Source organism: Atractosteus spatula, chromosome 3 (genome assembly GCF_055471065.1).
Source record: "Atractosteus spatula isolate fAtrSpa1 chromosome 3, fAtrSpa1.hap1, whole genome shotgun sequence".
NCBI classification, from domain to species: Eukaryota; Metazoa; Chordata; class Actinopteri; order Semionotiformes; family Lepisosteidae; genus Atractosteus; species Atractosteus spatula.
The window spans coordinates 74,499,069-74,512,629 of NC_142708.1; the positions used below are offsets into that span (position 1 = coordinate 74,499,069).

At 42.5% G+C, this 13,561-nt stretch overlaps 1 protein-coding gene across 1 annotated transcript in view; it reads right to left on the bottom strand.

The window, feature by feature from the left end:
- Positions 1-399: 399 nt before the first annotated feature.
- LOC148838727 (leucine-rich repeat and fibronectin type III domain-containing protein 1-like protein) overlaps positions 400-13,561 on the bottom strand; it is a 34,797-nt gene continuing 21,635 nt past the window's right edge. Inside the window, exons 2-5 of the mRNA XM_088910914.1 lie at positions 7,773-8,446; positions 5,838-5,950; positions 4,747-5,083; positions 400-705 (exon numbers count right to left, since the gene is read on the bottom strand). Coding sequence (XP_088767040.1) covers positions 5,883-5,950; positions 7,773-8,446 — 742 coding nt within the window. The 3' untranslated portion in view covers positions 400-705; positions 4,747-5,083; positions 5,838-5,882. The remainder of the gene's footprint in view (positions 706-4,746; positions 5,084-5,837; positions 5,951-7,772; positions 8,447-13,561) is intronic.

Genomic DNA, 13,561 nt, shown 5'->3' on the forward strand with positions numbered 1-13,561 from the left:
ACTCTGAATGACATTGGTAAATGATGCCTAATTTCTTACTCCTGGGGGTTTGCGAAGGTCTCTTTCATTGCCATCCAGCCTGTACTGCCGACCCTGACACAGGTGCTGAGAGATGGGGGTAAGAGTGAAGTCCCTTCTGTCTAATTTTTATTTATTTTTTAAGACTTAGGGTTAAGGTTTTTTTTAGGATTCGCTGTCGGCTAGCCAGCAATCTGTGGACTGCAGGGCCCTATCCACCGCAGGGTCCCTGCTCACTTCAGTCCCTTGGAGGCCCCTTCGACACCCCGATTGTATTTAGTCTGAAAGTTGCTCCGATTCCCAAGTCGCAACAGTTCAAAAGCTTCGACCAGACGCCAGGGATGGATAAACACCTTTTTTTTATGTGAAGCGAAGGCATTGTGAATTAACACACTTTTTATTATCAAAAAGATTAAACACCATAAAAAATTACATGTACAAAACTATAAGATTTGAAACACAAGTATGTACAGATACAAAAAAAAAAAGGTGAGGGGAAGAAGTGACATGGGGCGGCCAGTGTGTCGGGGAGGGGGTCCGTGATGGGGCTGCGCGCTTTGTCGTTCTTAGCGGGGCAAAACAGACCAACAGAATTGAGAGCAGGGGCGATGCTTGCTGCAGCAGAAGTGGGAGCTTTGTGATCGTGAAGGTTTGGCACTCGGGGAGTCTGTGAAGCAAGAGGCATTCCTGCAAAGAAAACAAAAAGGCAGTGAGTCCTGTACGCTGACGACCTGTTCTACTGACGCACCCTGCCTCATACGCTCCTCCAGCTGTGCTTCAGGAAGACTCTCTTCAAACCTCAGGGGAAAAGCTCTAATCTGAAATCGTTCTGTTGAACAACACGCGAAGTCTTGGCTATTTAAAGGTGTTTTTTTGTTTTGTTTCTGTATTGTAACACAACGAAAGTGAAGTAATAAAAGTATATAATGAACATAATTTTGGAAAACATGTTTTGCATGGTTCAGTTGAAGTATTGCGACAGAAATACAAAAGCTGCCTCAAATCTTAATTCCCGCTGATGCGCAGAACCGGATTGTGACAAATAAATGAGTGTTTAATTAGTTAAAAAGTTTTAAAATAGCTTTGGTTTAATCGATTCTGGCTCTATGATTTCCAACAAAGAAGATGAATACATTGGAATTAAGAATCAGGATGAGATCAAACACAGTGAGCTCAGTTCATTCCCTGAAGGCAGTCTTGAGAACCTATATTCTAATTAACTCCAATTTCATTAACATTTGTTGCTGTATGTATTATTTTCAAAAGAAGGGTCACATCTTTAATATCACAAATGCTCTTCGACGTACTGTAATTGGTACTCGGCTGGTAAGACAGGGATTGTTTTGTGTTCTTTATAGAATGGTTTCAACACTGGTGGCAGTGGTTCAGCAAAGAGGGATCCCTTTATTCCTTCTGCGACAGGTTGCATGAGAGCCGAGAGGACTTTTCATCTTCTGAAGGAGTACAAAAGCAACAACTCCAACAGAAAGCATGGGTCTAGGTCACACGAACCCTTCGAGCAACAGTACAGTACAAAAGCTGGAGATGGGTTTTAGACACCTCAGAAATTAAGAAAAAGCCTGACTTTCTAAGGTCCTTCAAGAAATAGATGGACGAGGGTCTTTCTTGGGTTTGGATGTTCTTCATCCAGCCATACTGTTAAGGAATTGTCATTCAGTGTGTAACGCAGCTAAAGAAGGATGAATGAGTATTTTTATAGGCAGGCTTTCTTATCAGGCAGTTATCCTGACAAATCAAATTACCTACTAAGAATTCAGTTAACTGACTCTACTCTAGAGACTCATCTTTATAGTGAAGGCAGCAGTGTGGTTTTCATGACAGAATGGAGTAGTAGCCTGGAAAACAGCTGTTTCACCATGGTTTGCTAGAACAGAGAGGGATGTAACGTCTGTTTTCTCTGTTTTATAAAATTGCACATCATTATGCAGCTGATAAAAAATTAATGGGCTGGCCTAAGTTTGTGCTTCTTTGCAAAATAAAAACATTGAACAGCTGTTGTGACATAAAAGGGACAAGTTTGGAGACCTCTGGCCGACCAGTCTTAGTGGTTTATAGAGCTTTTACTTAAAGTTTGTAAAACCCTGACATTTCAGGTTTCGCACAGAGACCAGGGGTGCTTAGAAGACAAAGAACATAACTAGACAGGTCAAGTAAGGAGTCAGTGGGAGGGAAGCAAGATGTGTAGAAAGTATCCGGAAAAAAACAGGGGTCATGGCACATTTTCAAGAGCTAATTGTCTGCCGGAAGGTACATCAGTAATCGGGCTTCTCAGAAACCTCATCTGCTTCAGAGACTTGAAGTGATTCATATTCAATCATATTTCCAAGGATATCCCAGGGCTTGTGTAAAATCTATACAGTAGGCTGCAATTCCTACACACTTTCTGACCAGCAAGAGAGAATTAATTGAATAATCAATACTGCAGATAAGGAACACGGGCACACAGATGAGATCTGGCTTAAGAGGCGCAATGTTAGGGGTCAAACGTGGTAATGAGTATGATTTTCATGGACACACCAGTGCAATCATGTAATTTCCTCCTCTTTGAGGCTTTGCTTAGCCTCTGTTGGAAAATTCCACTCCGCTCTAGAATTGTGCAACAAAGGCTTGCATGCAGGCTAGTGCTTGTGCACACAACCCATTCACTCACAGACACAGAGGCAGCAACATACAGTACGTAGGAAAACACTGGCATCCTTTTCTTTTTTAGTGCGGAATAAACATTACCTTCATTATTTTAATGAAAGGAGATTAGCAGCATAGAAAATCCTCTTCTGACATTTTGCCTGATGTTTCCAGTTAATTAAATTGGTAAGGCAGGACAATCGTTGGTTCTGCGGAGTGCTGGATGGCTTTTGTGAGGCACTTATGTTCTTAACGAGGCTCCACAGAGCAAGGTTAATTAGTATCTGGTCAATGATAAGCTTGGTAAGACTACGGAGCTTTTAACATAAACATACCAAGACCAGTCATGTGTATGTAAACTTCCCACACCCATTTTTTTGCAGTGTGATTACATTAAAAGTTCAGAAGAACAGAAGAAGGACTTACAGTCCTTCTACCTGTTTTTGTAAGATAATTCTGAAATATAATCTCTGTCCTTGTTACTACAAAGTCTGGAGTTTATAGTTCACCTTTGGAGAGGACGAGAATTTTTTTTTTTCTTGCCACACTGTGTCATCTTTGCTGTTATGTTTAAACTCACCTTATCCCTTAGACTCTGTAGAACCAAGCTTTCTCGGTAGCCTATAGAATTGAGGGGCTTTTGTGATCCGTTGAAGGAGGAACAGAATCTAGCAATGCCACCCTTCAGGCAATATTTTGGACAGCCCATTCCAAAGAGAAAAGTCATCCTTATCTACACCTTCACTTTCCTTTTCTGAGCATTTGAATTTGATTTTTAACATTAAACCAGGAGCACATAGCCTACATTTCCAAATTCTACAGACCCAAGACAAGAAGAGACGAACAGTCTTCACCCTAGATTGCTTGATATTGGTGGTGCTGGTGCTACTGGCATGATGTCCAATATGCATTCTTGCCTGCACTCATTCCAGTACACTTGTGTTCCTGTGAACTGACACCAAAACCCATGTACAGTATACCACACCAACCCAGGAGCAAGGGATGACTTGTGGATTAACGAGCAGAGGCAGCTTTACTGTCTCGAGTCAAGAGTCAAGATGCCGAAAGGCAACCGAGAGGAGCAGGTCCTATAAGACGGCAAGATTGAATCAGGAAGTGGTCAGGAGCACACTGGGTGAGGACAGCTGAAGACAGGAGTTTTTGGAAAAAATGATGATGATGATGATGATGCAGTCTGCGGTAAAGACGTAAAAAGAGGTTTCTATCTACCTCAATGTGTGTTCAAGGGGGTAGACAGTACAATCAGAGCTCGTGGGATTTTATTTCCAAGGCTAATGTTTAGAGAGTTTTTCATCTGTCTGTATCAGAAACACTTGGCCAACTTGCACCAGTCCTCTTAGCACTGCTGAGTCTTTATTTGTTTGAAGTGGGTAAAGCCAGTTAGTGGCATAAATTATGTTTGAGACAAGCAATAACCGTAATTATCCATTATTCATGGCTCTGTGGCTCTGTTTCAAAGCAGACGGCATGAGCAATGATATCTAATAGCCTTGCATATCAAGCAAAATGCCTCTCTTTTCTATAATCGCAGGCCCAATCACCTTGTAATCACCTTGTTGTACAAACCGTTTTGGCATTCTTGGATTACGGCCACCAGAGGCTCTCTCGAAAGTAGCACTGCTCTGCCTATAGCAACACACACATTTACCATGGTAATTTTTCGGTAGGGAAAAATGTGAAGAATTTCATAGAGACCTACTAGGCCCCCTGTGTTTCTCTGTGTGTGTGTCTCTTTCTCTGCCCCTGTCCCTTTCCTAAATGCAGTTCCAGGCTTTATGAGCACGAGCATTGCCACCAAAGCTTCATGTCATTGAGCGTAGCGTCCCTTGACATATCAAACAGCAAGGAAAAAAACAACAAATAAATAACTTCTTAAACAAGGGCGAGGAGGACTCCATATTTGAGGTACACTGTGACCCCTCACCCCTGTGTCTCTGCCCGCGCCCCTCTCTCTCTCTCTCTCTCTCTCTCTCTCCAGCATGGCTCGTGGAGGTCGTGAGCATGGGTGCTGGGTTTGTGGGAGATACCCTGTGCGCCACAGCCTTGCCCCTCCCCTCTTACCTGCTGCAGAATCCCCTTCCAGCGGCAGGGCAGCCAGCCAGGCGGTTCGGGGGTGAGGGGGGTGAGGGGGGGCTGGAGAGGGCACACAGACAGTCTGACCCAGAAGGAGCAGTAGAAAAGGCAGTAAGAGCTTAAAAGCCAGCGGTGAGCAGGGGGTTAGGAGCGTTCACTGCAACAGCAATTGTTCGTCATGTCCTCAGTTCAGTCCCGGGGGAGGCAGGAAACTCCCGGATGTAGTGTGGGGTAGAAAAATGTGAGAAAGAGAGTCCTGGTGGAGACAATAATCCCCGACTAATTGCCTCGCCGATTCCAGTGGTAGAGCACGGCTTGGAATGTTCTGGAAAGGAAAAGGACGACAGAGGACAGAGTGGAGTTCATAATTACGTTGCGCTGGTGAAAGCTTTAGAAAAAAGCCTCCTGCTTTCCTTTTAAAACCCCTGTTTAGACACGATCAAAGACATGCTGGTGTGGGGCTATGCATGGAAGAGCACAGGGGCTGTGCTGACCGCCCCTCTCCTCCTCAGGACCCACTCTGAGAGGGTCGCTGTGGGATGTGTACGCTCTGCTTCGGAAGCTGTATGTCGTGAGGATACCCCTCCCAAGTTTCTTCAACAGTCGGTTATCCCAGCAGGCGGTATGTTTCATACTAGTATTCACTCCCTTTGTCTTTTCCCAGCGTGCTGTTTTTTTCTCTCTCTGATAAACAGACTGGCATGTGTTTGTATGTTTAGCTCTCTGTATGTGGCTCAGCCTGGGGGAGTACTTTTTATTTATAAGGCGGTACTGTTTTCTTGTTCATTTGTCAGTAAGATGTGGAAGTGAGTCATAAGGCTTTTACCTCCAAAGGGCAAAAGGTGGACGGTTCGACATGCAGCTGAGCTTTCTATTATTTATTGCTGTCGGTACGGTGCAGTGCTGTGCTTTGAGAAGTGAACCTGTGTGCTGACGTACAGAGCCCAGGAGAGTTAGAATAGATTTTCACCCGTCTATTTTTACTGCAGTTTTATCTTGGGGTCTCTAGTCATCAGGACTAGACCTCTTTACAAAAGTGGGTGTCTAGAACTGAAACAGAGGAAAATGGGAGCAATTACTCTTCAGAGTGATGGCTGTTTCCCTTGGAGCTGGGGAGGGAGTCATCAAATTTTAAAATCACTCCAGTCCCGTGTAGTCTTCCTCTCGTCCGTGACCTGAGGCGTCTGTGTGTCTGCAAGACAGAGATGAACGCAGTGTGAGAAACCAGTTTATAACAGCTGGCGTCCCCGTGTCCTGGGCTACACACTGGAGAACACCAGCAGGCCGCATGTGTGTCCCTTGTCATGGTTTTGATGCTACTGTGACAAAACCATAGTGCATTGCAATTACATTCTGCTCGCAGCTCTGTAGCGCAAAGCAAGCATCTTCCCGCAAGCTGTAAGCTCCACTTTTCACTCTCTGCAGAACTGCAGTGATTGCTGCAGACATATCACCAGGGACCGCAGATTTGGAATTTGTTTCATGGAGGTTAAACTAAAATGATCTACATTCTCCATGTTTTCGCCATGGATGATGCAGTTAAGGGGATCTTTTACACTACGCAGGCCTGAGAAAATTGCACCCCCACACACTGTCTGGAAATGGAAGGGTATTATATACTGTAGCTGCTTCTTCCTGATGCGCTGGCACGGGCTCCTTCTTAATGGCCTTTCTGAAAACAGAAGGAGTTATGTGTGCTCGGCAGCTGAGGTGTAGGAGATGAGCGAGGTAAAGAAAAGAGAGAGACGTTCTTTTAAACTTGCAGGGCTGATATTGCAGCAGAATGGGAGAATTAAGACATAACTGAGTAATTTCACACCAAGGTAACTCAGGCTGAAAGGCCTGAAGGACCAACTGCACCTACAACATTGATCTTGATTTTCAATTTAAGAGTGGCTTCTATCTTTCTATATTTATTTGTCTAGACATTGTTTATGCTCTTTCTAGTGGATACTGTTCTCTCTTTGATACAGCTGCATCTATGGGTAGCGGTTTGGATTTCTTTATGATTATAATTGTATAAATTGTTCACAAATTCCAGTGACTGCACCAGAAGACCCTACCATTGAATTTGGCTCAGCAGATAAAACAATAGTGTTTAGTTGACAGGGAAAACAACTTAATATATATACTCAGGCAGTATATATGTATATACTTATACAAGGAATCTTTTCTGCTACATAATTAAGAAACCATTTTTTTATTCAGCCTTCAGAAAATGTTTGGTTAAAGAGACAGCAGTCATTTTTTTCAGTATACAGTAGGCAGCTTGGAAAATCTGTCTTAGTTGTCATAGATCAAGCTCTGCTTTGTTTGTGTTAGAGCGAGCATTTCATTTTGCAGGGAAGCATGACACCCTCTCTTTCAGGGAGTCCTAACTTACAGCTCTTTGTTTCACAGAGGAAGGCACTACTGCACTTGTAACTGATTTGATGCGCTCTTCCAAAATCACTCAGTTCAAACCTTTCAGTTCCAGGCATTGTTTTGTTTTGTCTTTCTGACAGTCTCCGAAGGAGAACCAGAAAGGAACCTTTAGAGGATAGTATTTTTACATCATCATTACATTCATCAATTTTTCAGAGATTTCCCCTTTGAGTCAAGATATTATCAAGAATGAACTTGTCTAAACTTTTACATTTTAAGTATATTTCCTTGAAAACCCTGGTTTGAGAGAACAGGACATCATGAAATCAGTCCTTTTCCTCAGTGTGCTATGCTATGATAAAGGAGGGCAGTATAAGTATAGCAAACACCATGAGAGACATACTGATGCACCTGGCTAGTGTGTGTCTTCAGAAAAACATTAGAAAGTGCACTGCAGGTCACAAGAAGCTAGTGTAACTAAGGAATAGGTGAACCGCTAGAGGACATCTGTGAAAGACGACTGAGGTTGATGCGAGGACATGTTGTGGCTGTAATTCTTGTTGAAGGTGAGCCAACATGGCACTTTTTTCCGGCAGTACACTGTATATTATCGGCAAGCCTTGTCGCATTCGACTAGCACAGCTGCTCACCTCCCAGTGCTTCTCCACTCCTTGCTTCCTTAGACGACAGTGAGGTCTGCCTCATGAGTTCTACACTAGTCCTGGATTTTCGTCTCTGCGCCGGCGACAAAATGTCCTCGGCGGTCATCTCGGAGATCTGCGTGACCTTCTCGCAGTCCACCACCAAGGCCGTGGTATTGGAGTCTCTGATGCCGGTGGCAGCTCCACCCACGCCAATGCTTCCACTGCTCACGCTCACAATCCCACCGCTGCCACCACCTGCTCCGGCCGCACAGGCAAGGGGCTGCTCCTCCTGGCTTTCCGTCCCTTTGGAAGCAGACCGGGTGACTTGAGCGGCCTGGCCACCGTTGGTCTGGGAGCAGACGTTGCTGACCTTGGCCTTGCTGGGCTCCCCGTGGTTGCTGTAGACCTTGTAGCGGATCATGAGGATGATGATGAAGACCAGCACCGAGGCCACGATGATGCCCCCTATGATGATGATCATGGTGCCGCCCAGGAACTGCGTGTGCATGGACTGGCACTGGCTGTACTCTGGCTCCGTGGTGAACTGCAGGCAGCCCACCACACGCGTGGCCGTCAGCGTTGTGATCCCATCATCATAAATCGCTAGGACACACAGGTCGTACTTCCGCCCCGACACCAGGTCCTTCACCAGGAAGTCCTCGCTGGTGGAGGGGATCATTCTGCCAAAAGATAAAAGGGGGGTTAGGGGTCAGAGGTCAGTTAGATAGTAACAGGAGCTGTGGATAATAACAGGGTCTCAGTATCAGTGAAGGGAGGAGCTTTGGCTCCATATATTAATGATTTTAGAAATGGACACTTGATAGGAAAGCTCTTAATAGTGCAGTTTTTGTGGTTTTGTATCCTCTTCCCTGCTCAAAGCAGCCCAGTGTGTTGCGTGATCAGTGCACTAGTGAAATCAAATGTGGACGAGTGGCTCAGGGAAGTTAAACTCTCAGCATATACAGTAGCACAGCAACAGATCTACACTTCTGATATCCCTCCAATATGGCACTGCAGATACTGGGGTTAGAAGGAGAGCAATAAGGAAATATCACAGAATAACAATGAACATGAATTTGTTGCCAGACAATGTGCATATCAGGAAATTAATTTCCTTGCTGTAGTCTTCCTGTCTCTCATCTTTGTTCTAAAATTAATCTCTAGATTTCTGAGTGAAACATGTTTGTCCACTTTACATTTGTAGCATACACACATCAGTAAAATCTGAGCCTGTATAAATTACAGTTTTGCACTTTAATCTGTAGATGTGAACTGTCACACAGAATACTACTAATCCCACAATGCACAGTTCAGTATGGCCCTTGGTGACATTTAGTGACTTATACTACACTCCTACTCCTTACACTCATACTACTGCAGTTTTGGTCCTAGAAAAGACTGTCTAGAGGCATCTAAAAATAACTATTCCTTAAAGTATTTATTAGACTGCCAGTACACTATACAGACTCCATTACTACCAAACTCCTCTTCATGGTATCCATCGGAACAAATTTAATTGAATAAGCTGTCGTGCAACTACCGAAACCCCAGAGCATCTAAAACATGTGACGTTTGGGTCCAGTATGGACTGTAACATGTTTGTGTCATGATCTGTGTCGGTGACAGTGTCTTTTGTTTAGAAAATACACAACCATTTCTCCAGGTTTCTGTGCTCCTCTTTGGGAGCACCAGTGTGCAGTTTAACACTGCAGTTTGTTAGACATATCTTGGGGGGAGGGGTAAATAAATGAATACAGTGATGTAAGGGTTCCTTTCAAAAAGACATTTTCTAGGTATTTGTCCACCTAAGGGCACTGTATTAAGTTCAGTGGCATGGGCATGGCAGAGTTTCTCATAAAAAGCTACAGGCAGGGCACTCTAATGTTGACTAACATATGGATTTCTGTGAATGTTAATTCTCTCGTAACCTTGTTCTCCACAACTACCTAAGGGACTAATCTAATAGCCTCTTCTTTAAAAAAAATAACAGTTGATTTTATATTAGCACTGCCTTGCTGTTCAATTCCTGCATTTAGCATTCAAGAGACAAGCCCTTGAGGTGTCTTGGGTTCCACATTATCATTCAAACCATCTCAAAAGAACATAAAATATGTGCAGAACAGGAAAAAAAAATCAAAAATCAGTCATTTCTGAAATTCCCAAAAGACTTCATGACCAGAGTAAGGTGTTTGAAAAGGCTTATAGCTCTTTTGTCATTTAAACACTTTGTTATTTTGAATGCAAATAACAACATTTCTAAGGAGGCTGGATTGATGATTTCACTAGGAATGGCCCAGTCACTCTTGAATATTTATGCTTTAATATGGATTAACAATATACAGTAACAGGGAAGTTAACCTGACCTAACCTAACCCAATCAAATTCTTAAGAATCCTTTTTTAATCATCTGTTATCTGTTTTAGCAAATCAGTATTTGCTAAATAAAGCAACAAAATGTCACATTGTTCCACACCTACAGAGGTAAGGCAATCAAGCTCATAGTGCATAGTTGCTAATCTCATCTGAAACTCAGCTGCCTTCATTTACCACTACAATATTAATAAGGAAAAAAACTGCTTCCTCGAAAATTGTGTCTCACAGTCAGCCAGGAGTTTGGAAGAGGGTCTTTTTACTGAACAGTAAGGACCATGTATAATTTGAGAAATAAGGACAAGGTATAACATTTTGGACTAATTTTTCAAATTACATAACGGGGATTGAGATGAAATTTTTCACTGATTACCTGCCCAGCTGCTTGAAGGATTGTCTTCCTAAAGGTTTTAAAACAGGCTTTGAACAATCCTTTTACTGTTCTCATGATTATTTGGTCCTGCTGAAGAAAATTGCAGGCGTTTTAATAGGCCTGCAGGGCCAAAAATGCTTCCAGAAAGTTAACTTTTTCAGTTTGATAAAAGCCTGTGGCTATACGAGTGCACTGAAAGGATGTAGCAAAATGAAAGTGCACTACCCTCATTTAGATATGCAAATGCCATTATTGCTTTTAACGCGAGGCAAAAGCAAAGAATATGGAATCAATTAGAGGTGGATAGAGTTTTCATTAATAAAGGGAAACCCGCCCTCTTCATCTCAAAAAGGAATGTGGTAAAATGAATTATGCTTAAGTGGGTTCAGAGGTAAACTTTGACCTCTCATTATGAGTAATGGGGTTTGAGAAGGAAGCTGCATTAGACAGTACAGACTTATGAACACCTGGTTCGGATTGCAGTGCTCAGCTGACTTACTCTACAGTGGAGTAGTAGTGCTGTCTTTTAACTTCACCTAGTGTGAAACAGAAAGGGTTTTAGGGACGTCCACCGGCTTGCTTGGAATTGCCTTTTTTTAATGCTGACAACAGAGTGGTCAAGGTGGTAACCTTGAAGCCTGGTCAGAACTGGGAAGGTGGCGACAGAGCAGTAGTTGGTGCTATACTATGTAAACCTTTAGCAGCAGCTCTATGTGAACATGATCCTGATATGTAATATCTTGTAATGTCTTGCCTGGGCCTCTTTATGTGCTTTGCTGGTATCAATGGGTATTACTGAATTGGGCTTATTTTCCCATTTATGTAGTCACTTTCTTGCAGTGCTTGGTCACTTAAACTATTTTTAGAACTCTAAATGACTGTAACAGAATCAGAGAGACCTTCCAAACAGGTGTTTTCTTTTTCACTTGAGCCCTGACTTTCAACCATCAGTATTCAGATCACTACTCTATGCAAAACACGCTGTGTGAAATATGCAGCTATCCTGAACTGTGCCAGCGTGCTGTGATTAAAGGGATGCCTTTCTCTCTTTATGATTATAATTGTGATTACCCCAGTCTGTTTTCAATATGGGTGTTTCATCTGCACCACCCTCTGCAAAATAAAAATTAGATTTATTTTTAGATCTGTGGTAAAGAATCACTTCTTATCGCTCAAATCCCACAAGACAGGCAGTGTTTAATTCAAGTTTGCATGAAGCCATATAAGAGAAAAGCCTTGGATTATCGACTACGTTAATAACAAAAGTGCTTCTCTTTGGTTTGGTCAAAGAATCGCTTTGTTACAATGTAACATAGGTAAAACACTGTGTCATTTAATTGCATTTTACAGATTTGCTGGATCGGTTGTGCTATGAAAAAGTAAAATAGATTTTTTTTTTTAAATTGCTATTGAGGATGTGTCACTGCAATGCGTCTGCTGGCACTTGGCTGCACAATGTGTCCTACATTCCATCGGCATCCAGACGGGAGAAGGAGATGGCCAGAAAAGCCACAGCCAGCGTGTTTGAAAGCTTTCTTGGAAGTAATTTAATTTGGCCCATCTTCACCTGTTTATTTAAGTAACATGGAGAATCTGTCTTAGTTTCCCGTTATCAGAATGACATAAAGAATCTTCTATTACACAGATTTATTACTGCAACACTGCTGACATAGGAGACCTGAGATACCACTGTCTCTGCTGGGCATGATGCCATTATCTGCTGTTTCTTCTTTCATGTTATTAAGAGCATCTTTGCAGGGAGAGATTACTGTGGGCCTGCATCTAATGACAGGGAATTCTGAAAGCACACACTTGAAGGACCTCATGAGTGAAGAAAAAAACAAACTGCTATCATTTCAAATGGATTTAAACCAACACAACCAGCACAGTTCATGCAAGCCTAAAGTGTGGATGCTGTTTCATTAAATTAATTTTAATGAAATGTCTCCATGATTGTAAAAAGGAAAAAAAAGAGGATTAAATAGCCAGGCGCAAAACAGCTCAGTAATTCTGGGAAGAAAAAGGCAGAAAAATAATTTTAAAAAGCCTCTTGATGTTAAAACAAAACATCTATATCTCTGTCTTTGAAATTTTCCAATTATTTGAAATGCTTGGTAAAACTGTAAGCCAGGGGTGTACTGTACCAGGTTCCAGAGGAAAATAAAATCTTATTAGGTATATTGAGGAAACTGCTTCAAGAACACCTTGTTATTAAAATCAATACTGTAGCTTTATCATCAATGTCTGCCACTAGTAGCATCACACAGCTGTTTGCAAAGACTGTTCAAGGGTTTGCTCACCGAGCTTTAAACAGTCACTGCAGAAATAACCAGATAGCTGCAAGTCTCTGCCCACTTACTTTAACAGTGTGAGTGAACTGCAAATAAACTAAATGGAAAGTAGAGTCATCCCTGTCACGTTTGCAGCCCTCCAGCCTATTAGCTCTCGAAAGGCAGCCAGTGGTACAGACTGCCTTTCGCCAAGCAGGCAATAACATGTGAGTATAAACAGCGTGGCAGCAACATGTGAGGCACAAGACTGAAACTGATAAATTTCAAGTCAGTCAGTGTTGCAGTTCCTAAGACAGAGACCGTGCTTTATAAATGAACTCCCATTTTGTACTTTATGAACTATATGGCCACTTAAATAAAAGTAACTGGCCAAACAGTCCTTGAACAAAAGCGGTTTGCATGAGAGGCCAAGCAGGTGATGACCCAGTGGGACAGAAATATGATCACAGCAGCTTTTGAGGTCTAAAGTAGAGGCTGCTTTGGTCATCCCTGAAATCTTTCAGGTCTCAGCGATGTGGTGGATTCCAAATCAGGTAGACATACGTGGTGGTCAGACAGGCATTCTTGTCTACATAGGAATACCACTGAATTAGATTTTAATTGTCTACAACGAAACTTACTACTGTAAGTTCAGAGTTGGCCGAAAGTTTGGAAAGGGGAGTTAGTCAAGTATAAGAAAAGCCATCTTGGTTTATGTTACTACCTTATTTTCACTTACTGTAAATTCATTTTATTGCTGCTTGCATTGTACCTAGAAAGTT